A 26,575-nucleotide genomic window follows, 5' to 3' on the forward strand; every position below is an offset into this window, starting at 1 on the left:
AGGAACCGCAAGCACTGGCATTCCATCAACGTGCAGGTAGCATGTAATGCCAAGGGAATCATCACCTCAGTATATGCCAACTATCCCGGCTCCACCCACGACAGCTTCATTTACCGAATGTCCACCCTAAGCCGGGACCTAGAAGCTGGGCGGCATGGCGATACATGGCTGCTTGGTGAGTATGTATGCCACTGCACATGCATGCATGTTGGATACTGAGCAAGGTCACAACCTCACCAATGATACCAATCCCCACCTCCACAGGGGACAGTGCCTACCCTCTCAGCCCCCACATGATGACGCCAATTCGGAACCCCACCACGCCACCCCAGGTAAGATTTAACACAGCCCACATCACAACCAGGGGCATAGTGGAGCGCACATTCGGAGTGCTGAAGTCACGCTTTCGCTCCCTTGACCGTTCTGGCGGGCAGCTGTTATACGCTCCCCCAGTAGTGTGCAGGATCATAGTGGCAGCATGTGTCCTGCACAACGTTGCAACACGCCGGGGCCTGGCCGTGGACATGGTGGTGGCCCCACATCCCCAACCACATGCACAGCCGCTGCGCATGGGAGGGGAAAGGGCACGGGGGGAGGCAGCCCGTACACAGCTAGTGGCTAATTACTTCACATAGAAATCACACCCCTGTGGAGTGCACACTGCCCTGGCACATTCCATCTGACAATCAATGATGACTCAACCTGACACTGATCCTGAATGTGTGGAGAATGAACCGGGAATTCCATGTCAGCCTGAGATTGTTCACCTGGAAGTGTCACAATGTGTGCATCCCTACCCACACAGACACCACCAATGCAGTTTTGTGAAGTTACACATTGAAGCAGCTAAAATGAATACCCACTTGCAAAATGCAACAAGAGGACAGTGCCATGTCAGCCAACCCAACCCCAGCACTGCCACACGACACACCGTGCCATGACATGCTAATTGCAGGTAAACAAAGTAATCCACACAACATGACATCACTCTCACTATGTACAGTGGCACTATTAGAAACCTGCAACACCTGAAATGCTCACAGCAATGCCGGACCAACAACATACTTGAGCACGTAGTACCATTAACATGACATCAAAAATGTAACATATTAGTAGTCTCACCACCTGGAAATGCCTGCACTCCCACCACTACCAACTGTGCAGTGTTGGCGCCATGTAGAGTTGTAGGTGCACTGCTGCCAACATGGTCCCCATCGCCAGACTAGAGGTCCTTGTGTGGACTTGAGGAAGGGACCTGCAAATTGGGAGGTAGACACAGAAGAAGAGTTACACATCAATGCAACATGCAGTGTACAACACAACAGCAATATGCACTAGGAATGTATACACAGTATTGACTACAGACTGGCCACACAGTTAATGGGAGTCCAACGTCACTGTGTAATTCACTGTCACTTGGGCACACCCTTTGCAAGCCCATGGAAACGGGAAGCAGGAGGGGTGTGTGTGACTCAAACCCAAGCATCTGAACCAAATACATTACAAGCCTGCATGTGCCCAGCCACAATGCAGCGTATGCCCACAGGAACCACGGGAGCCAACAGATCGGAGCCAACAGATCGGAGCCAACAGATCGGAGCCAACAGATCGGAGCCAACAGATCGGAGCCAACAGATCGGAGCCAACAGATCGGAGCCAACAGATCGGAGCCAACAGATCGGAGCCAACAGATCCTCCCAAAAAAATTGGGAATAAAAGAAATCAAAATAAAAATGAAAATAAGAAAAAATCAAAAATGGCCATTGATGGGCCCGGGGGGGTTGGGGAGGCCACCCAGGAGGTCCGAGGACAGGATGCACACCAGAACCCACCTGCGTGGATCCTGGGAAAATAAAACACCTCCATGGGCTCATGGCCCACACGGCTACCCTATTGTGGGAGTGTCACTGCTGTCGCTATTATCACCCTGTGCAGCTGCATCCGGAGGTGGTTGCACTATGGGAGGCAGCCCACGCAAGGCCCTAGTCTGCTCCTCCATGGCTGCAAGCATGCGGGTGTGGTAGGTCTGGTTCTGGAGGATGAGTGTGCGGAGGTCCCCATGCAACAACTCACGGGATGCCCGGACCTCCGCCCTCGTTGCCTGCATCTCAGCTGAGAGCGTACGGGTGAGACGCTCCAGCTGCTGTTCTGTCCTTTGGTGTGTGGAAGCCTCAAGCTCAACAAGAGTCGTCCTGAGGTGTAGGAGCTCCTGCCTCAGGGCTTCCCTGTGGCCCTGGGACTCAATGGAGATGGCCTCCTGCAGAGTCGCCAGTGCCGCCCGCCTGTCCCTGTTGGACCCCAACATGTCCTCCCTGTGTGACTGGCAGATGGAGTCAGTTGCCTGCTCTAGTCGCTCCATCAGCCTTTCTGGGGGGACAATGGAAGTGGCCACCCTATCCATGGCCTGAGCCATCATCTCGGATGATGCAGCCTGTTGGGTAGCCATACCGTAAATGGATTGCTCCCATGCGGTATTGCCAGGTGGCGTACGGCCACCACGTCGGCGGGCACCACACCTGTCTGGGGCAAGGCGAACTGCGCCTTGCTGTGCCGGCACTGCCTGAGGCTGCAGGACTGCATTCCCCCTCTGATCTGCTGGCCCAGGAACAGGATCAGATGTCGCGGAGTGTGACCCTGCATCCGTAACCACCAAAGGCGTAGCTGCCAACACTGACATCCCCATGGAGGGTACTGACCCTGGTGCAGGTGGGTGAGACAGAACAGAATCCCTCCCTGGAACACTCACCAGCGACGGCACGTAGGTCTCATCCGAATCAACACCTGAGTACAGCTCGGGGGAGGTGCAGCCAGAGACACCCCTTGAGAGCACGACCTGCAGCACTTGTGGGTTCTCCCCCACCACCACACCACGTCCCTCACTGGTGGTTGGTCGGCCCTGGGACACCTCCTGGGTCTGCACCATCTCCACAACCCCAGCAGTATCAGGTGCGTCTTCCCCTGCAAAGACATGAAAACAAAGTAATGGAAACAGGCATTAGCACCATGGCACACATTGAGGGCTGAGAAGCAAGAGAACCAGTACTTGATTGACATGTCCCACATGACTAAAACCCTCCCATGCATGCACCCTCACTGCGTATGAAGTGCAGGCAAACGGCACACACTGATGACACCAAGATGGAAGATGAACAAATTTTCTGCATGCTGCCTGGCAGTGGCATCACACATTGGCCTGTGATTGGCAGGTGAAACACACATGCCATCACACAGATGGCATGTACCATTGCTATTGAGTGAAGATGGAGAGGAGGGCAGCACCTATTCATTCAGTCCAGTTCCCGCATGTAATAGCTTTTCTGATTCTGACAGGTCAGATTTTTCACCTGGAGCTGCCAGTCTGTAATGGTCAAATTGCACAGGGACATGTGTGTACAAATGATATCCAGGTAACAAAGTCACTCCCCTTTACCATACCCATGTCAGACATGTGACTAGTGGACAGCGACATGCCTAGTGAAAGTGGTGGAATGCAAACAAACTGACTGAATGAACAGTGAAAAATAAGCAAATCTGTTGTGTCAAGGTGACACTTCAAGGGCAACTGGCGTGCAGTTGTGCTAGATGTCTACTGTTGGCAGAAGGGATACTGCTATGGCCAAATGCAGCTGCGCAGGAAGTATTGCATGAAGCACATGGCTGACCCATACGACTGAGGCGCACACACTCTCTCCTGGCACCCAAACAGAAGCCCTCACACACACACCATGCACATGTATGACACACACATGCATGTGCACTCACCGGACAATGCCTCGTAATCAGCCAGATCTCCCACGCCTTGGATCTGTTCCTCCGTGACGTAGGTCCCAGCGACTGACTCATGTGGAGTGAGTTCCATGTCTACTACTGGAGACCCACCTCCAGTCACTAGAGTTGCGGCATGACTTGAGGCCAGCTTACTCTTTGCCCTGCGCTTTAGGTCATTCCAGCGCTTATAGCAATCATTGGCTGTGCGCCTCACGATTCCAAGGGCACTTACGATGTCCGCAACGGTCTGCCAGTGTGCCTGGCGTTGTGCAGGTGTGGTCTTGGATCCTGCAACAATGACCATCTCGTTGTCATGTCCGGACACATACTCGACAAGTGCATTCAGTTCGTCATCCGTGAAGCTGGGCTTCCTGGACGGGCCGGACTGTGTAGCCGTGTCTGGGGCATCAGCCTGTGCCGGACGAGCACTCTTCCTCTTCCGCTTGGAAGGTGGTGGTGATCCTGAGTGTCCTGCGCCGCTCTGGACACTAGGGGCAGGAGCCCTGGTGGACTCTGTATCAGGAGTGTGGGATTGCACACTCAGCATGGGAGTTGGTGCAGGCATTGGCTCGAGTGTGATGGTGTCAGGGGGAATGTCAGCAGCATGGACTAGGACCGACACTGTCCTGGCTGGGTGTGTGAGGGCTGGGGTGGATGGAGCCGCAGCTGCCCCTGCAGCCACTCCGCCCTGCCTCCTTGGTGCAGTAGATGACCTTGCAGCCCCAGATCCACGTGGCATGATGGCATCAACGTGCACCAGCGCACGTGTCGTAGCCCTGCTGACCTGGAAGTCAGCCATGGAGTCAGCCAGGTCTGGTGCCACAATGGGCTGGTCCAACAAGGGCTGAGCATGGATGGTGTCAGCCACTTCAGCCTCAACGGGAGGGGGGGAGGGGGGGGAGGGGGGGGGGGATGATGGGTGCCCTTGACTGGTCCTCCACACATGGGGGGTCAGGCTCACCCTGCAAGTTACGACCACGTCCCCTACCGGATCCACCACGGCCACCACTTGTGGCTCTTCCACCTTTGCCACCCTTACGGAATCCTCGCCTCCCAGCCATGGCACTGATGTTAATGTGCGTATGGGAGTGGCTGTAGACAATTGTCCTGGGCAATTGGGGGTCAAAGGGGTTGGGTACCAGATGGTAATTGTACCCTAGTGCTCTAGCACGGCTGATTGTAACCCCTGGGGAAAGATGACGGGTCACGCAACGCACAGGAGGCCCAAAAAAGGGAGATGACGTGCACGCAACCCCTCCTAGACCACGTGTGCAGAAAGAAAAACCTGCACTACGCTGTGGCACCCAGTAACACAAGAATGAACGTATGCGTGTCACACGCAGCCTAGAATGACCTCTGAAGGGGTAGGCAACACACGGGGCAAGCAGAGAAGTTGGATACGTGCGTGACTCACCGTCTGCCAGGTAAAAGAGCGTGAAGAATGAGCGCGTTTGGCTGGCTAAACCCCCGCCAAAAGAAGATGTGTGCGCTGTCTGAGAAGACAGGACAACAGTAGAAGGGGACACTGTTTGAGGGAACAGGCCCAGGTAAACCAGTAAAAGAGAAAAAAGAGAAAAAGCTGTCAGAGGTAACAGGGAATACGAACTGGAAACGCCGTGAAGTAAATCGCGTGTGAAACGACAAGAAGTACAGATTTCACCCACTCGCTCTCCACGAAAAGCACGTACAAGGAAATGGTGTTCTACATGTACCTTATATACAGGCCCACACGTACAGCGTCACTTACGCGGCGTGTACGTTCACCAATCACACGCTTTGTCAGTCCTGCGTGTAGATCCATTTTCACCAATCACACGCTTTGTCACTTCTACGTGTACATCCATTTTCACCAATCACACGCTTTGACACTGGGACGTGTCACGCAACAATTTCCTGCACGTGCAGGTGACTATAGGCGCGCATATGCTGTTGACGGGTTTACGCGCTAAGGCCCTTTGCTGACGTGTGGAATTTCACTACCTATCAGGCTGTCCACGCGTTCACACACGAGAGACTACGCTCCTGGCCAGGAGGCGAAATTACTGCCCCCCAGAGCCCTGAGCACGCTCCCACCTGCCATCTGCTGCTGCCTGACTGCCTGCTGGCCACGTGCCCCACAGTGCTGGTGGGTGGGGGTGTTGGGAGACATGGGTGGGGGCCTGGTGGAGGGTGCCCCTGCACTGGTGGGGGTGGTGGGAGACATGGGTGGGGGCTTGGTGGAGAGTGCCCCTGGTGGCGGGGGGTGGTGGGAGACATGGGTGGGGGCCTGGTGGAGGCTGCCCCTGGTGGCGGGAGGGTGGGGGTGGTGGGAGACATGAGTGGGGGCCTGGTGGAGGCTGCCCCTGCACTGCTGGGGGGGTGGGGGTGCAGGGGGACATGAGCAGGTGTGCAGGGTAGTCCCCTGTTTTGTAGACTGCCTGCAGGGGCCGTGGAGGGTGTACAGGGAACACCTGTGAGGACCCACCCAGCCTAATCGCGTGTGATGATTCCCACGCACACCTGTAATACACGTACCCTGGCTAATCGCGTGTATAACTTCCCGCGTACCCCTGTAATACACTTACCCTGGCCAATCGCGTGTTAAACTTCCCGCGTACCCCTGTAATACACGTACCCTGGCTAATTGCGTGTTGAACTTCCCGCGTACCCCTGTAATACACTTACCCTGGCTAATCGCGTGTTAAACTTCCCGCGTACCCCTGTAATACACTTACCCTGGCTAATCGCGTGTTAAACTTCCCGCGTACCCCTGTAATACACGTACCCTGGCCAATCGCGTGTTGAACTTCCCGCGTACCCCTGTAATACACGTACCCTGGCTAATCGCGTGTTGAACTTCCCGCGTACCCCTGTAATACACTTACCCTGGCCAATCGCGTGTTAAACTTCCCGCGTACCCCTGTAATACACGTACCCTGGCCAATCGCGTGTTGAACTTCCCGCGTACCCCTGTAATACACGTACCCTGGCTAATCGCGTGTTGAACTTCCCGCGTACCCCTGTAATACACTTACCCTGGTCAATCGCGTGTTAAACTTCCAGCGTACCCCTGTAATACACGTACCCAGGCTAATCGTGTGTTGAACTTCCCGCGTACCCCTGTAATACACTTACCCTGGCTAATCGCGTGTTAAACTTCCCGCGTACCCCTGTAATACACGTACCCTGGCCAATCGCGTGTTGAACTTCCCGCGTACCCCTGTAATACACGTACCCTGGCTAATCGCGTGTTGAACTTCCCGCGTACCCCTGTAATACACGTACCCTGGCCAATCGCGTGTTGAACTTCCCGCGTACCCCTGTAATACACGTACCCTGGCTAATCGCGTGTTGAACTTCCCGCGTACCCCTGTAATACACTTACCCTGGCCAATCGCGTGTTAAACTTCCCGCGTACCCCTGTAATACACGTACCCTGGACAATCGCGTGTTGAACTTCCCGCGTACCCCTGTAATACACGTACCCTGGCTAATCGCGTGTTGAACTTCCCGCGTACCCCTGTAATACACTTACCCTGGTCAATCGCGTGTTAAACTTCCAGCGTACCCCTGTAATACACGTACCCTGGCTAATCGCGTGTTGAACTTCCCGCGTACCCCTGTAATACACTTACCCTGGCTAATCGCGTGTTAAACTTCCCGCGTACCCCTGTGATACACGTACCCTGGCTAATCGCGTGTTGAACTTCCCGCGTACCCCTGTAATACACTTACCCTGGCTAATCGCGTGTTAAACTTCCCGCGTACCCCTGTAATACACGTACCCTGGCTAATCGCGTGTATGACTTCACGTGTACCCCTGATATGCACGTTTCCCGCTTTGCGTTCCTTGTTTGGCAGCCCTGTAACTGGTCCAGGGTTAGCGCAGCCCTTTGCGATGATTTAGCGATTTTGATGGCTTTTCCTTGCGCAAGGGCGTTCTTGGGGGCGTTACTGGCGCTGCTGCAGGGTCGCTGCGATACTCTGCGCCACGGCTGGTTTGGGAGCATGAAATCCATGAATACGCTGTGCGCGGAAATCGGTTTTAGCGCACGTGCCTGGCGCAGTCAATCGCACGCGGACACTCTGCGCCAGCCGCTTGCGACACTTTTCAGCGAAATTCTATGAATTACCCTGTAAATGTTTTGTTATATTTCAGGTAAATATTGCCATGTAATGTAACGTTTAATGCTATTGCTGAAAAAACATGGGCATGCTATATCAAGAATCGTTACTGCTGAACCAAGCTATTTGCTATCGAGAGTCGGCAGTGGGGCGATACACAATGCGGCTTGCCGTTTTGAGGTGCATTCTCTAAACACTTTCATTGTGGTGTACCTTCTGCAGTTCCTCTTGCCTCCTCCCTCCAACCTGTCTGCTACACCAGTGGCGCTGGCTCCCGCTCTCCCCCAAGGGGGGTGAGGAAGTGTGGCGAGGAGTGGCTGTTATCCTTTTGTAAGCAGAGTGTGTGCTCCGCTTAGCTTCTACTGGTTTTTCACCACGATTTATACATCTAAGTGTGCCTTTTACTTCGCGAGATAGGTCTCAGGGACGTCATTTCACCAAAATGCCAGGCATAGCGGAAGTGACATCACACAACCCTTGACCTCTGATGACATCACAGGAAGTCATGTCATTTGACCCCACCCTGAAATGACATCACAGGAAGTGATGGAACATGACTTTTCACCCCACAACAAAACAGGAAGTAGCATCACATAGCATTGCTTCTGAGTACACTATGGAAAATATGATTAGGATATCACTGTAAAGTGATATACATTTCATACAAGAATGGATCACCATACGTATCGTTACTATCAGTGCATATAGGCCCATATTACCAAATCCTTGTGAATGCAAGCATACATCCAAGGCCAAATGATAATAATGATGTGTTATTATATAGCACTTACGCTTGAGCGCTTCATATAGAAGAAACATACATACAATATCACCCAACCTGTGTTGGAACTCATTTATCAACCTCAGCAGGATGAAGGGCTGAAAGGCTGAGTTGACCTTGCTGGGAGTCTAACCTGTAACCTGTAGATCACACACACATTGCAGCAGCCAGCGCTCAACCCACTGAACTATTTCACCGGCTATAATTATCAGAAAACCAGCCACTCCATAAAGAAAGGGGCATATGCTGTTGGCCACAGCCCATGACCCTCAATTGAAATTTTTATTTTTTTTAAAAAGCCTTTTTTTTAAAACACAGATGTGCCAAGGGGGACCTCAGGGGTTACAGTTGTGCAGTTGCGACCCCTGGTGACCCATAAATGATGTCCATGATAGGTCTGCAGGAGGAGTAGCAGTTCTCACAGGGGCTGTGGCATTCGTAGCCACGCAGAGGGCACAAAGTGCTACAGTCTCTGATGGGCGACAAGTTTGTTGTGGGAGGAAACAAAGGAAGGCAGTGTTGATGACTCAGACAGTCAGTGCATTTTAAAATCATTAACTGAAATATCACTCCACCCTAAATGTATAACTTAAAGAACAGAGGCAATACAGGTTTTGACCCGGCTTTGGTGGAGGAAAACATGACTTCATTAGAGCATGTATGCCTTCCTTTTGTGCAATTGGCACCAGCCCCAGTGTCTCCTGTTCCGAGACCCTCCTCTTCTATTGCTAATGTCTGCTAATATTAAAAAAACAATTACAGTCGCAGTGTAAGTGAGGGTGTTACACCCTGAAACACTGCTTCAGGTTCTCCTGTGCTTAAAGGATTGGTCTTAAGGCCGAAATTACAGACCCCCGTCATCTAGTGTCATAAAAAGTTTGGCTACCACCAGAGATGAGCAGAAACCCGCCTCCCAGGATGTTTGTCAGCTGTTTAATTCTCGTGAAGATGTTCAGGAAAATGTGTTTTCTAGTTCTAAGGAGTACTCCCGCAACCGGTGTCTGAACCGAGTAATTCTATGCTCGCTGCTTTACATTTTGTTGTGAACTCGCTCAAAGTATTCAACTTGGAGAAATTCAGCGTAATCTGACTGGTCTCTCAAAAAGACGAAGTTAACACTTTTTTTACGCAGCTTATTGATATTAAGAATAATTTGGTTTTGCTGGGGCCATACAGGGAAGAAGTTAAAACAAGTTCTTCACTGCTCATGCACATACAGAGCAGTTTGGCTCTTATGGTGTTACCAAGCATTCCATCTGTCCAAGCACCTTGGTGAGAAAATATGTTCTCCGATTATTATTAACTCTCAGTCCTCTACTTGCCTCACATCAACCTCTTAGATACTGCATCAACCTTCTTATTGTGATAGACCGCCCTCTCAGAGATTTCCTGATGAATTCACACGATTGGGAATTATAGTATGTTTTGAGGATGGTGTGGTCCCAATACCCAGTACCAAAGTTATTATTTTGGAACCAAATGTCTGTTTAGAAGATTTACCAATCCCTCTGATTAACGTCCGGCCCAGTTTGGGAGATGCTGTTCGCAATGATGTTGACCAGGCCCCTACTTCTAGTCTGAGCCAGTTAAACAGCATAATACAATTGGGGAAAGTGGCGTAGGAAAGGAAATATCAAAGGGGCCACTTGCCAATCTAAAAAATTGGAAAATCAAAAACTGTATAAAAAGAATGAATGCTCTTCTTTGAATGTGCCATGCACCTGACGGAAGACACGTTTGAAGATGTACCTTCTGGTTCTTACCAGGGTGGTAGAACACCGGCTATTGCCCCATCTTTAAATCTGCTATTCCAGCTAAGCGTAAAGATTTGGAAACCGGACAAGTGATGCTTACAAGAATTGGGGAATGATTCAATCGGTATCCCAGACACTGGGATGGTTAGTGTGTCACGAGCTTCACAGATGGACCCTTCATGTGGGAGTGAGAGTGGTTCGCTCATTACTTTGCGACAATTCAACCTGGGGAAGGAAACCTTTAATGACTCCAGCCGGTTTGCCAAGAGCCTTTCAGAGGGATCCTGGATGCAGGAGTGAGAGTCTCTGGTACATTAGAATTTGTGACAACGCATCCTGGGAAAGGATCCCAATAAAGGCTCTGGCCAGCTTGTTACATGCTCCAATAGAGCCAAGTGTGGGTGTTCCCTCAGTAGGAACCTCCCTTGTTGGTGAGGACCTGGATATAGGGGCACGAAAGCGAAATTCTATTGTGAATGATAGGATGATCCTGGACCCGAAGGAAGAGACAAACTGCTTCATTGTGTAGGCTATGGAGGACAATATTTGTTTAAATCGTCGTACCATTCTATCTATTTTGAAAGACATTCCTAAGATCAGGATTCTGAATTCCAGTGATCTTGCTCGTGTAGATTTTCTTTAATGATTCCAGGGTGGATATTGTGGCAATCATGTTGCCATCTAGGCTGGGTCAGAGGGACCATTTTATCGTCATTGGGTGATTTAAATACTTGAAAAGGGAAAGGCCCAAGTTGTTTCAGCCACCTAATGTATCTGGTCTACTGACCATTTCATGCTCTACTGGATTAAATGCTGTCAGAAAGGCTTCCCTGCCGACCGTATCTGGTTTTGTACAACCCAATTTGGAGGATTGGTCCTGGTTGGTGGGGAGCCTGGCAAGGACAAGTGCTAATGTGGGGCTTGAGCGACCTGGCTTTTAGCATAAATTCTTGGAAAACTTGAGGTTTTATTCATTTGTTAATGAACGACATACTCTGTGAATTATTGTGTAAATACAAATTCCTATTTCTACAGTAAACCTTTCTTCCTGAAGGTGTGATTCTTGATGGTTTTTGTAGTTTTACACAAAGTGCCACTAGGGGAAAGAAGGGGAGACCAGAAGGGGGCCTACTAGTGGCAGCTCACTCCACTTGGGCCCTGGAAGCTACTTCATGGAATTCAGAGGTATAGGGGCTCCTCGCTGTACAAATTAGAACCAAGGATGGGGGGACTAAAGATTCTATTGATTAATAGGTACTGTAATTACTGGCAAGTGTCCATTGAAACCATACTCCCTACATTGGCAGAGATATTTTTATCCTGGCTTGAGAAAGGTAATGTGGGAGAAGTTATCCTGGCAGGGGATTTTAATACGGATTGTTTAGGGTTCACATGCAAATCTCATTCTGTCAACGGCCCATGTTCCCTTTCCCACTTGCATCATCATCATAGGTCTAAGGGAAAAAGTGGGGCACATTTTTTAAAGAGTGGAATTTATCAAATTTACAGGGTCATTTTTCCCTGTCTGAAAAGAGCTATGTACATGGCATTAACTCTTTTTCTCGGAGAGCTTGTGTTAAATTTGAAGTTGTCAATGACGCTCCTAGCGATCACCACATTTAGTGTCCATCAAATAAAATCTGTCTCCATTGCTGATAGGGTTGTAGTCTCTAAGGGCCAAAACAGTCTCTCCTGGTCCCCCTAATAAAACACTTTGTGACATTCTCAAAACCAACAAAAACTGCACCCTGCAACATGTGCACGCAACACCCCAATCTCAGCCATTGTTCAGATTAAACTCCTGCATTCCAAGATGTCATCATATTAAATCCAAGTCCTTGGTAAATGGGGCTATCGCCGCTGTCAAAACGGTGCTGGAACGGCGCTCCCATCGCCCGGCACTGTCCTAGACAGATCCTCGCCGCACTCCTCCTGTCAGCAGCACTGTCTGCTGACATGCAGTCTGCACTGAATCCTGTTATATGGGCACACAGTAACTGAATTTGTGGCAGGACTAAACTTCCTTCATGCTGCAGTCCCCCATCCTAGATCTGCACATGGCTGTACTTGGACACTTAGGCACAGATCAATAACAGACTCCCTGGGCACTTCACCAACACGGCTGCCCCTCACAGCAATGGCCGGCCATCTAGGCTGGCTCTGTCTACCAGCAAAGGCTTGGCCGCTCAAGCTTCTAATGCTCCAAAACACTTACTGCACCCTTCCTGCAGCATTTCCCTGCCACTAGCATGGATGGACTGTCTGCCCCACATTGGGGATGATTTTCGGCTGCCCCTCACAGACCCAGTTCACCTCTTACTCAAACACCGCCACTAGCAGCAGCCACCTGACCCACTCGGCTGGTACCACAGACAGCCCCTTGCAGACTCAGCAGCCGCTCCCTGGACCAACTGCAGCTCACTGTTCTTTTCTGGTCAATGCTGGGATGCACGTACAGCTCCCATACACAACCAAACAATTTAGGCTAAGTAAAATCTATTTGTGCACTTGAAAGTGAAGGTGCAGGCTGTAGGGGGTGGGGAGCACAGTTGGGAGCAACAAATGTATCTTCAAAGTAGTTATGAAGGCTTAGGTAGACCCAGGTATAGGGCAAAGGTGATATTGTGTAGCAGTAGTGAACTATATTGTGTAATGATGACGATGTAGACCCAGGGCCAGGGTGCAGGAAATACTGAGGGATTGCCATGTTGGAAGTGAGGCCTATCATTTTGTATTCCCTTCTGTCTGGCATAATGAAGGGTTAAAATAATGTTCCCTTTCCCAAGCCCCAGGAGTGAAGCTGAGAATAGCGACATTGCTTAATTGTATCAAGTTGTAGGCCTGTGGAACAAGATTGGAAAGTGAACATCAGAGTGAGGGTAGGGCTGCGCCCGTCCTGAAGGACAAATCCATGGGAGCCAAGTTGGAGGCCTCGAGCTGCAAAAATGCTTGGTGTAGATTTGGGGAACTAGCACCCCGAGTTACTGTTGCAGCCCCTAAGTGTGTGGTAGGCCCGGAGGCACTGCAAGGGTGATTGATCAAGAAAGAGCCTGGTACCCAGTGAGAATTTGAGGTTAGCCATGCAACCAGTCGGTACAGCAGCCAGGTAGGTCAGCAGGGAAGGGAGAGAGAGAAAGCAGAGGAGAAGAGGAATGTTTTGAGCGGCTTCCAGAAGTTCAGGTGGTCTGGCTCAAGTTTGAGAGGGGCAGGGAGGCCATTCCAGAGGAAGGCACCTGCAGAAGAGAGATCTGCTCCCCTCTCTCTGCCTGGAGAAGCATCTAACATCTAGCCCTTAGAGAGTTGGCGGTAGCTTGGCGAAGTGCTTGAGAAGGAAGGTATTTTGGAAGAGAGTGTTGGATGTAGTGCAGGCCCCGGCCCCAGAAAGCCTTGTGGACAATGCAAAGGGTCTTGAACTTGATCCTTGCAGCCACCGGAAGCCAGTGGAGAGATTACAGGGCTGGAGAGATACCGTCCCTGGGCTTGAGGCCAAGGATACACCTCAGTCCTGTTCTGGATTAGTTGCAGAGGGTGGAGAATAGAGGAAGGCAGATTGAGAAAGAGGCTGTTGCTGTAGTCCAGCCTAGAGAGAACCAGGGCTCTGGAGCCGATGATCTTCTGGGGGAAAGTGAGAAAGGGAAGAGTCCCTAGGAATATAGTGTGTTCGACCCCAGGAATATATTGTGTGAGGGCCATGGTCATTGTGCACGCATTAGGTAGTGATGGAGCAACCCGAGGAGTACCTTTACACCCAGATTTGTTCACATACGGTTTTACAGTTTTGCTTAATTTTCATTTTGACCAGCTATACCCAAAAACCATATATTTTATTTATTTTTACATTTGTATCGCTCACTAAGCCCTCAGGCATCAAGGCGCTCTAACCAGGGACCATGATTGCTCGAAGTCTGGAAGGGGTGGTGGTCACAGGAGACACAATTGCATTGATAGGCACCGATGCACAGGGAAGAGAGTGGCGCACAGTCCTATACTTTTATATTAAAAAGTAACCATTCGGAATGGTTTCATTTTAAAATAAAATTGTAGGAAGAAGTTGAAACTTGCAGTTCAGTGCACTGCACTGAACATTCCCTTAAACAGCAGGTATGTTTGTTTGGGGGTTTGGATTGTGGGTCGGAGGGGGCGTGGTGATGGGGTTTGTGAAGTGTGGGGGGGGGCAGCATAGTAAATAGTTCCACTACTTCTTTCTGTACACTTCGACTACTGGGGTTTGGCGGGGTTCGATGAAGAAGTAACATGGAACATGAACAAGAACTGTGTTGCCATTTGGGGAACATATGTGTCAAAGTTAACGTGGATCGAAGCGAAAGAGACTCCAGTGAAGGTACAGACAGTAGCAGAATATGCGTTTTACTTTCGAGGAACTGGCACTGTTCCTGTGGGAACTAACAGCAAGAGCCTCTTCTGCTGTCCCCCTTGAACAACCACAGGGTTCTTGTAGCTCGTCTCCAATGTTATGATGGTACGTCCCTTGTAAAGATGAGACTGCAGTCACAGGTAAGGTAGATAACACCGCAATTAACACTGACTATGTTTGTAGCCAAAATAGACGGGTCGCTCGCGTTTGATAGGGTCGATCGAGGGATATTATGGTCTAAATTAAAATGTTGGGCCTTCCACACAATTTATTAAATATTTGAATCCATCTGCATTCCGATTCTGCATTAAATGTTCGCCTTAATTTGGATGGGGATTTTTTCAAAGGAAATCTTTACTTTTTGCTTTCTTTGGCAAGGATATATCCTAGCCCCGTTTTTATTTAAAATGTATTTAGCTGATTTGGGGTGTGAACTTGAAGGAGTATCTTTTATTTCCCCCACAATGAATGGTTTTAAGATATTGTGGATGCCATATGCAGATGACATTATTTTAATGGATTGTACATATATAGGGCTCCAAGGATTATTGACTGCCTTACAGGACTATGCTAACAAACACGATTTGTTAATTAACACTAATATAACATAAATATTGTCGTTTTCAGCAGGAAGGAAGACGAAACGTAATTGGTGACTTAATGGTAGCAAAGTAGACGTTGATGAATTTAAGCACCTTGGTTCTTAACTGTTTGCATATCCGAGCAAGATAGCTCTTTTAAAGTATTTGAAAGCGAAAGCACAAACGTTGGCTTCACAAATGAAACAATTTAATTGTAGATATGGGAATTTCACTGTTCTACCTGCCATAGAGCGTTATGAGGCTAAAATAGTACCGGCTATTAATTATGGTTTGGAGATGTATAACTCTCTTTCTTTTTATGATTTCACCCTTGTAGAAGGCTTGTTTTGGAAATCTGTTTTATCCCTGCCTATGTCAACAACTATGTCTGCTATTTGATTCAAATTAGCGTTGATCTCACATAATGCGAGAGTCTTCTGGAAAATAATTCTCTTCTGGAATAAGTGTGAGGATCCCGCGATAGGATCCTCATTTGAAAGAATCAAAGCAAGAGAGCGGAACACTGTGATTCGGCATATTAACGATGGTACCTTACTGTTACAAACTCAAGGTTTTGATTACAACACAGTAATTCAGAACTCTGCAGCTTTATGGTGACAGGATTGGTGTCTAAACCTGCGAGAGGCTGGCCGAATACAAAAAGAGGCCTGACTTGCTTAGAGTTCACAAAAATGTACTACTGACAAAGGAGATTTTTTTTCTCTGCAAAAAAGGGCAAACTGTGACAATATAATGTATGGATACTGCGAGAAAGTGATTGAAACACTTAAACATGTTGTTTTACGGTGCCCTTATTCAATCTGGCAAATCTTATGGATCCATATTCAAGATTTAACCTCCTGGAAATTGCGTAAAGATCTTTACGAAATCCTACAAGCAGTGAATGTGATTGCATTCTAAGCAAAGTGTGAAATAGGATTATGATACATTTTTAAAATGGTTTCGCGTAATGATGTTATGTCTATGTATTGCACTAGTGGGTTTTAGTTTTGTTGTACTTGGAATTCTTAATATGGACTAACGTGACTGAATGTTTTATTTTAAATGGAATTTTGTATTTTCTTTGTATTTTAATGGACTTTTATTTTTCTTCACCTTTTAGCTCGATACTGTTTGTGCAAGGTTTCTTATTGTAAACTAAATGCACAATAAATTCATTTTTTTTTTAAAAAAAGTATGTCAATAGTGAAGGGAGAGAGTGGGAGAAGTTGAGTGCCAGAGTGATGAAGGAAAGGGTTAGTAAGTCAGACAGTTGAAGTTAGTCTGAGGAGTTGGCTCTATTGATCATTAGGGGAACAACACCATTGCTTTTATTGAAATGGGAGAGTATAAGAAGGACAGTGTCCATGTGGTGGGACAATAAAGTGTCAGTCTTGAAAGGGGTGGGGGGTTGTGAGGCATTCCAGATTTCAGTGATTCTCTTGACTATGATGTTGGGACTGAGGGAATTAAAGTATTCAAAAATAAAGTATGTTTTGTTGCTAATTTATTGGCATTACTGAACTGAAGGGTGTAGGTGAAAGTAAAAGGGGGGCCATTGCTAAGCAGGGGGCTCCGGGGCAGCATAGCTGAAACTGGTGCCTGTTGTTATTGGTGTGCGGCATAGGAATAGGGTGCACTGTGGGAGGAGGGGTTGTGGAGGGTTGCAGAACTTGAGGCATCCTGGGACAGAGCTTGAGAAGGGGAATGTGGGGAGCAGGAATAGGCATGAAGAATCGAATCGATGTAAGGTGGGTGTGGTATGGGTTACAGGTAGGGAGAAGGGGTCAACAAGGTGACAGGGTTTACTACACCCCACTTTACCTCAGATGACCAGGTGTGCAGGACGACTGGGAACCCTAAAAGAGGGCCTAAATGGCAGTTATCGGGTGGTGCTGGCACCAATAGAGGCGTGTGTGGCAGGCCTGGTTTGGCAATGGCTGCTCCCCTCACATGGCTTCTGAAATCGAGAGTTTCACGGTTGCAGGGTCCGTGGAGAGAAAGCAAGATCGCTGCAGGTTGCCGAAGGTCTCACAAGAGAGAATGCATTCAACATTGGCTCCACACTCTGCATGGTAAGGAAAATTAATTTTTTAAGAAGAAAGAAAAATATGATTTTAAACTTCTACTTGAAATCGTGTGAACATTATTTCACAATCCTATCAGTTGGTAGAATCCATTTCTGCATCATCATAGACCCTGGTACCCGCTCATGCTTGTTGCATTCTGTCCCAATTACTGTTACCATACAGTCCGGGAATTCCTAAAGGGCATTCTCAGAGTGTGGCTGAGGCTACATCGTATGCCACAGGACAGCCAGGGTTTGCTTCAAACCCGTGGATCGGTTATGGACATTATTTGGGATGGACACAAAGTTCTTGGTTTGTGGCTCCTCAATACTACGAGATTATGCTCACCTGTGGGAACCTGTAAATACGCAGGATCTGTGCCATTTCTAATGACAATGTGGACGGTAAATCATCGATGATCGAGATCACAGGCTTGCGATGCCCGCTTTTAAAATTCATAGCTGTTCCCACTCCTCCAGAGAGTATCCCAAAGGCTCCGCGTGTTGATGATATTCCATGTTGGCAGGAGTCGTACACATGAAATCCCAGGGATACATTAGGAAGCAGTGTAGGGTTGTGGTTGATCTCATCCACAGCGTAAACATATGCCAAGAAGTTAACATATGATTGGAGGTGATATCTGAAAAAGAGTTCAAGAAATCAAGGCAATTGGAAAATTAGTCCTGGCCTGCAAACAGCAAATAGCATTGAGCTTTATGGGTGCACAAGTTGCGAGTGAGAATGCACAACGATAATACTGCTTGGTAAAGCACGTTCCAATATTACAGTGTACTTGAGTGTGTTCATGGTCTTGGGTCAGAAACAACATCATTTCACAGTCCCTGTGCTTGAGTGTGGCACAACTGTGTAAACACTGTAAATGCACCAAACATAAAATGCAGTAGAAGTGTGTAAACACCCCCTAAAATGCCTTGTGAAGTTTTGTGGGACAGGGTTAGGGGTGCGAACAAGCCCTCCTCTCTCCCCACAATGCTTACCAGGTCTCCTCCATGCCAAGCAATGCCCAGGCAGCCCTAGAAAGGGGTGCACCCTATTCCTACCTCTTTATTGACGGTGCAAGAGCCCCAGCATAGCAGGGGGGGCATGTTATATTTCCCTGTGAGGCCTGGCTGTCTGACACAGGACCGTCATGTTGTACCCCTGGAAGACCTGGAACTTTTCTATGTGAATTTCTGTAATAGTTCTAAAGGTTGATGGGCTACAAACTACCCAAAAATAAGTGTATAGACATAGGGTACGAGTTGGTTAATGAGGAAGGTCATTTGGGTGGCCTGGATGTAAGAGGTAATGAGAGGGGAAACCCGAGGAACTGTAAGTATCCAGTGCATCAGCATGATGGTACTCGAACATATAGTACATTGGGACAACCAAGAAGTGATGATGTTAAGAGGGTAAACATGTAAGAGGATTCAATTCAACACTACAGCTAAGTCAATGCCTAGTCTGGGATACTGAATGGAAACCCTTATTGATATATCTTTATGTCCAGTTCATGCATTCTGGATGACTACCCCTATATAACACCCCTCTCTTGGAATCCCCCTGACCCCGCTGAGCCAAGAAGTAGTTCTGTTTTGCAAGTTTAAAAGGTTTATTTGATAATTTAAACAATATATATATATATCACACTTTATAATAAATTAATAATTGAATATCACACTGAATCTGAGCAGTAATCAATAATGGATAGTCTGGCACTAGCACACTTGTGAATAGGAACAGAAGAATAAGGTGGTAGAGAATGCTTTATATAAGTTCAGATGGATGTAATGTTGAATGAAAATGCAATACAGAAAATACTCAATATGATTTCAACAAAACAATGTGATCACTTTTCTCTGGCAATCCCCTCCCCCTTTATGCAATGCAAGGAAATGGAAGGAAAGCACACAGTTCTCAGAAATGCAATCAAACGTAATTCAGTTCACCCCAGCAAGCTTACACTACAGAAGTTTGAAACACAGGCCCAAAATGCTTTTATATGTGCTGGCAATGAAGTGAAAAATATGCTAAAATGCTTTTATTCCCTCTAGAGGTTCAGGGTGAGTGAAATATACTTGGGATGAGTTCAGGCTCACTTTAGCAAGGATCTAGGAGTAACTAGCAGGTTAAACGAATTTTTGGCAAATGAAAGCAAGAAAACTGCTGTTTTCACACGTGGAGAAATTTGCAAATCGCGGCAAATTCGCGAGTGTGTTTTTCGCGATTGCGGCAAAAGTGTATGGAATGGGAATGCGGTTCTAGATTCATTGAAAAGCTAAGATTCTAAGCTTTCAGAGGAAAGTTACTGCAAGTCTCTAAGACAAACGGTCACGGAGATATGAGCAATATGGTAAAGGTCGTTTTTCAGATTTGAAATTTTAAAGTTCAAAAAGACAAGTGACAGCTAGCAACTAGAAAATGACAGGTGACAGCTTGACAAATGACAGGTGACAGTTAGGAGGCATTTCTACTTAGATTAAAATAGATTGAATTATATTATTTTAACTAGGAGATTGTTTCTGCACAGTTCTGCTAGGTACTCACAATATATTTTTGAAATAGAATGGGCCCCGCCACGAATCTGGTCAGGTTTTCTTCACTCGCCACGGACGGTTTCTGCGCACAGCGTCTGGGTCAGCTCTACTCTGCTGGTCTGGTCTGGGTCTCTGGTTCTGATCAGGTCTGTGGGTCCGGATACAGCGGTCTCCGGTTCAGCTGGTCTCTCTCTGGATACAACACTGCTTCTGGATCTTCCTGCACAGCTTTCTCTGGACTCAGCGCTGATCTGCACGCTGTTAGGTTTGCTGGATGCTGAGGCCCACTGAGAAGAGTTCTCAGTTTGGGGGTTTAGGCCCTTGCTTTGAGTTCTGAATCAAGTTCTTTGGAGTTTTAAAGTCTAAGTGTTGAATATAGTATCTTCTGGATGTTGTGTGGTCCGGCAGAGCGCGTTGCAGCAAATGGAATTGACTGTCCCTATCTGTCCTGACTGTCTGCTTTTATGTGTTTTGAAAATGGGTGGAGAGGCTAGCTTCCTAGGCCCTACCCCTCTCCACTTGTCATTGGCCAATTCCTCCTCTTCCCCTTGATTGGGGGAATGAAATGAAGTGTCATCATGATGAGGTCTGTTTATGGTACAGAGAACCCACCCCTGTCAAATTACACACAATCTATATTTTGACCCAAAAGACATATTTGCACAGGTACACATTTGTTTAAAATTACATGCACCCATCACATATCACAGGAGGTATACCCTGTCCAAATCTGCTCTTCCTGAGAGCTTGCATTCAGAAATGGCAACATATTTCACTTTTTGGTCAGGTTACCAATATCAGATTCTTCCTCAAATTTACCCAAGTGTGTGCAAGGCATGCAGGCATTAATTGATGAAGTATCAGACTTTTCACATGCAGACATTTTAAGTAATACCCTCTTAACTGCTAGTTTGCCCCCAGATCTGCCACCGGTTCTAAAAACCTCTTAAAATGTGGGCAGAAAAATCACAAGAATTATGGTATCATTTAAATAATTATGACAAGTCCGTACTATGAGTTATTCATCTTTTTCTAAAACCATATTCTGGCTACAGGGGTGTGGTTTCCCCCCAGCACAAGGTTGAATTTCTGGTTTTTCCAGTTCTGCCAAGCCAGCTTGCTCTCACAGGCAGTGCTCCTCCCCTTTCCTTCCAGGAGGAAGCCACTTTTTACGGCCCCCATAATAAAACATTTGCCTGAGTCAGGAAAGGGCTTTGTTCAATTTCCTGCAGAGCCCAGGTAATTCAATCAGGGAAGTGTCATATCCCTTTTGGTGGGAGCAGCAAAAGGGCAGCTAGGCCTGGGAACACAGCGGTTGTGCAAGTCTCATCTCCTGTCGGGGGTAGCTAGTGGGCAGAATTCAGTTCCTTAAACCAGGCCCCAGCTAATGTCACTTTTAGTTACCCAGTTTTCTGCATTCAAATAAAATTAACCATTTTTACATATGCAGCTAGAATGCTGATTCTAAGTTTAAAACTATGACATTAAAACAATTGCAACCTATGTGACACTCAAAAGTAGGCCACTCATTTCTTTTAAACATTTAGATTTTTTTAGTGTCTTTCAGTCCAAATGTACTTAAACTGCTGAAATCCACAACTCAGCCAGTCTTGTTATAAACCTTCAAGTCACTTCAGAATATAACTTTAGATTTATCCACCTCTCAGTAAGTCTTTCTTTGGCATGCTTTGGGTTCATTTATTCAGTTTTACACCAAAAAAAGAAATCTGGTGGTTTTAAAACGCCGGCTTTCTGATACTGGTGAGTACTGGTAATGCACCCATTTTTGGGATTTAAGAAAAGGAATTCCCCACAATTCTAGGTTGCTTTTGGCAATCAGCATTGCCATTCCCAATGGTTTCAGGCTACTGTGTGGGTAGTCCAATGGTGGTTTTAGGCAGTGCCCTTCTGTGCCCATAACATCGGCAAAAATGAGTGGCAGCCTATTCGTCATGCATTTCCCTGTGCATTTTCTGGGAAGCTCTGGCCGTCATGATGTTTTCAATGCCAGTACTGCACAGTTTTTGAGGTAGGGCTCGGATGCATGGGTAAAAACATCCCACAAACAAGGGAAGTTGCTATTCAGCTGAAGGCTTGGAAACCACCACTTGAACTTGCATGCTGAGGGAGGTGAAAAATGATGAATGACTAGTGAATTGGGACTGCAAGTCCCGGTCTGTCTTATGGAGTCTAGCTGTTTGCTTCTTCAAGAAACCCGGCAAACTGGTCCTTTGGTATTAGATTGTTTTAAAGTTATTTATCCGCCTGCTAAATCTAATGAGAGGGGGAAGCCTTAGGGTAGTTTGGTGCGGGAAGTCAGATCAGGTCAGGGTCTAAATATGAAGGAGATACCCAATCGCCCGTTTGGTGTATTAGCATTCGCTCTGTCAAGCAAGGATGCAGACCTGAACCTGTTGCTCATGAATATTTATTGGCACAAAGAGGTTGCCCTCTTAGATGATTTCTTGGAATTAATCCTGGAGGCTATTCTCTGATGGCAATCTACTGTTGAAATTGGTCATGTAATGCTGGCGGGTGATTTAAATTCCAGTTGTAGTTTCCTTGATTTTGAGGGTGACTACTGAAATGTATCTGCAGATTTGGCTCCTCCCGATTTTAAATCTCAGATGGGAAGAATGTGGTGTGTAGCTATGGCCTCAATGGGGCTGATTTTGCTCAATGGTGTTTGGAGGCAAAGTGAATTGCTGCAGTCGACCTGGCATTGAAGGAGTAGCTAGATTATATTTTCCTGGATCCATCTTTATTGAATTGTTGGACTAAATTTGAAATCCTGAAAACTTCTTGGACTGATCATAGCATATTGAGGGCGGTGTTTGCAGTAAATCTTGGGACTCAAATGAGTGGTGGCCCGACTGATTTGAGAGTAAATATTGCCGGAACTTCTATGCAGTGGACTCTACAAAATATTGGAATGCTTAATTCAGGCCTGGAAAGGATTATGAAGCACGCCAGTCTACAGTGGAAAATGAACACTTTTAATTTGGTGAATTGTAATAGTTTTACGGAGAGATTGATATATGAAAGAGTAATTAATGCCAATATTGGAAAAGGTTTTGGCAGGAAAAAGCATGTCCATATGTTTATGAGCAAATGTGAAAAAAGAAATATGAGGCAAGAGATTAGAAAGATCCAGAATACTGGTGATTCATTAGAACAGAAGGGCGTAAGGAATAATAAAGTGAAACAGAAGTATAAGAACTACTGTAAAAGCAGGAGGGCATCATTAATGCAAAGGGATGCAGAGGCTATGCTCCAAGTTCTTATAAAAAAAGACGCTCAGACATTCTGTTTTTTGTGAATGCTAGTGAGGAGCGTAATGTTGTCTCTTAATTGAATGCAGTCTCAGAGCTGGTGTGTGTGAAGTTTTTGAATCCCTTTACTCTACGGGATTAGATTCCCCTGCGATGCCCAGAGGTTATGGAGACAGTATTCAGGACATTTATAGTGTGCGGGGAAATATACCCCGGGATGCCAGGAATACACAGGCCAGCAAAGAAATGTGGTCCGACATAAGGCCTATTGAACTCAAATCGTAAAGGAAAGAAAGTGGGTCTAAATCCAAAACTGCTAAAATGTGCACAATGCATTTCAGGAAGGAAAAGGAAGACTTGTGGCTGACAATCTATGGAGAGCTGCACTAACTTCAATGGGATACCAGAATTGTGCTCCAGGCAACTTAAGTGAAACAGAGCATTTAATGTGCAATAAATAAAAGAATGGCATTTTCGTTTTTTCCCTCATCTAGATTAACAATATGCACAGCAAAATGCTCACCAGACTTTTCAAGGTGTGAATATGGTTTCTGCCTATAACCAACTCATCCACATGGACAATTTCAAAGCAACATGCATGTAAGTTGAACTGTGAAAGCCTTATAAAATGCTGTTTACAGTTACAATCCTGTGCGAGTTTACAGGCTGTTTGCTGAAGGGTATATGGACAGTCATTTCTCCAAACTTGAAACTAAGCTCCAGGACCTCCCTCTGTTGCCCTAGAGATTCAGGCATGGTTGCCTTCATCAATCATTGCCCTTCCTTAAAAATACAAGCAGGAATACTTTGTAGATTATAAATGGGGCGGAGAGCAGATAAAGTCAGGTCTGTTCTGCAGCAGAAGTGACCTCCAGATCACAAGCCTCATAAAAAAAACCATTAGTGTGGCTATCGGACAGCTCTGCTTAGGTCACATGCCTGAAGAGAAACGGAACTGGGAGTGCAAGGGTGGGTGCCAGAGAGACAGAGGATATGAAACTGCAGTTTGCTTAAATGGGAGAAATAAATGTTATTGCATAAAAGGGGAAGCGTACATGTCACAATGGTTATTGCAGGCTTTTATCAAAGATGACAGTCACCCCCTTCTAACCATGCTAAAATGATTTTGGCGGGATGAACACAACTAAAGTTATTAATGAAAATGTGATTTGGGCCTTCCCTTGATTCCAAGAGATGTGAAAGTTGGTAAACACATGCCGGTAATAATTAACATGACTACTGAAAAGTGGTATATTTTTCACTAACATGGTTCCTGACTAAATTAAGAAAAACTATCTCTACATAGGAAGGGCGTGCAGACTCCAAGATAGTCTCATCTGATTTGCTTTAAAATGTAGTTCTTATAAATGTATTCAGACATGTAAACATTTGAAAATTCAGGGTACTTGCCATGTTACATATTTTGTGAGCTCAATGCAGACGAAGCCCACCTGTCAAAGTGAGATGGTGAAGCTCTCTCCTCCCACAGCCATACCAAAGCACTCCCGCACCCCCTTGTCCTATCAGAACACAGGTGGAAGTGGGGTTGTGATAATCAACAAATCCCTTTTACGCGAGAATCATGACAAATTTGTGATTTAATTTGCCCTATAAATAATCCAGTTTGCATCAGAGCTGGACTTCTTCCAATTATTCTGAGAGGTGACCTGCTGTTGAAACCTGGCGAATAACATCCCAGCAGAGAGGCCTACTTTTGCATTGGAGACAGGAACCAGGGGACATAGAAGCTGATTGGGACCCCTTGGAGGACTCCGAGGAGATCCTTGACTGACCCGTCGCTGTCCCAGTGGTGCTCTGATGTTCCCTGATGCCAAGTCCAGACCTCTCCTTTAAGTAGATCTACCACAAAGCCATAGTCTGTGTAAGCCCTATGTTCTTCCACCATTGTTTTAGTTATTTCCTGAGTGAAAATATTGTGTTGTCTGTGGAGGCCTTATATTCTTCCAGCATTGTTTTAGTTAGTTCCCCATTGAAAATATCATGTCTGTGTAGATCCCTAGCATCAAAGTAAATCAATTCCCCTATTGAATTCATAAGATCTGTATTTTTGCCATTCAAAACCAACAATCTTTTCCCAGTGTTTTGAACCAGTATAGACATAAAGAACTGCCAAAGTCTGCTTCCATGTGTCGGCGCAGGGTGTGTCATGCCCCTGGTCGCTATGGTGCCGTTGGGCCAGAAAGTACACAGCGTCCATTTTTTCACCCAAGATGGCGACTACAGCGTTTGGTAGTAGTCTAGCTGTTGTGTATCCGCACGGCAACCTGACTCCTCCCTCTCAGCCGAACGCTGCATATCAGTCCCGTTTGTCAACAAGCAGGCGTGTTGCTACTCTAGCATATCAACGCTACCTATCCCTATCCCCATGTCATAGGATAGATACCGCTGTTCCTTCATCAGCAGACCAAACGTTATCTCCTTCAAGGGACACTTCCGGGGTTTCTCGGATATCCGAACTGGAACTTCCCTCGGTTACATCCGAGGTATAGGGACCGGGTAGGGTAATTCTGTTTTCCATCTGTTCGGAGAGATTAGTTCTAAATTTATTTTCTTCCTTCCTCAAGCTAAAACCTCGCTTCCGTAAAACAGTGATCTACTTAGCTTAACCACAGTTCAGCAGGCAATCCGATTCCTCTAACAGGTACTTCTTTTTGTCTGAGACCCACGTACCTTTGCTTCCAGTATCTCTGCCCATATTCACCCCCCTTTTTCCTGTTTAGTGAATCCTTCCGAAGACTGAATCCTCGGTATTTTGATATAACCATTGCCCAGCCCGCTACATGTGCTTGCTCCATCTTGCTTCCCTCTTCCATTGATTTCTCTGTTGAGTTTAACTACCCATTACCTTTGCCTAATGTGTCTCTTTAATTTTCTGACATTAGACTACACGATACTGCCTACCTTGAGGTGCCACAACTGGAAGACATCAGAGGGCTGAGGAGGGAGCAGACGCGCAGGATTTTCTTCCCACTCGAAGGTTTCCCTGGGAGTTCTCTTCTTTTCCAGGGCTTTTGCCACAGGAAGGAAGGGAGAACCCAGTGGGATTCATTTCAGCTACTTCCTACCTGGTATCCGGTTACAAGTAGATTCAAGAGGCCTTCTTTGCGGCTGAGTCCACTCTAAGGTTTCGTTCCTTGTCACCACCACTGAAGTTTATTGTTCACCATCATAATTTACAGTTGTTTAACAGGGTGCAAATGAAATTCTCCATCGATCCCATTCATTTTAAATCGTAAGTGTGAGGCCTGGCAATGAATTTGCACATGCATGGTGCAAAATCGAAATTGCCCCTTTGAATCCATTGTGCTCTGAC

The 26,575-nt window shown here is 46.8% G+C and overlaps 1 protein-coding gene across 2 annotated transcripts in view; it reads right to left on the minus strand.

Moving 5' to 3' along the window:
• Positions 1-26,575, minus strand: part of LOC138453016 (vomeronasal type-2 receptor 26-like) — a 980,057-nt gene that overhangs the window by 557,592 nt on the left and 395,890 nt on the right. For both annotated transcript variants that reach the window (XM_069605428.1, XM_069605427.1), the window contains exon 3: positions 17,781-18,072. In XM_069605428.1, the coding sequence (XP_069461529.1) occupies positions 17,781-18,072 (292 nt within the window). The remainder of the gene's footprint in view (positions 1-17,780; positions 18,073-26,575) is intronic.

The sequence above is a fragment of the Ambystoma mexicanum genome, chromosome 4p (assembly GCF_040938575.1).
Source record: "Ambystoma mexicanum isolate Mex_15411 chromosome 4p, UKY_AmexF1_1, whole genome shotgun sequence".
NCBI classification, from domain to species: domain Eukaryota; kingdom Metazoa; phylum Chordata; class Amphibia; order Caudata; family Ambystomatidae; genus Ambystoma; species Ambystoma mexicanum.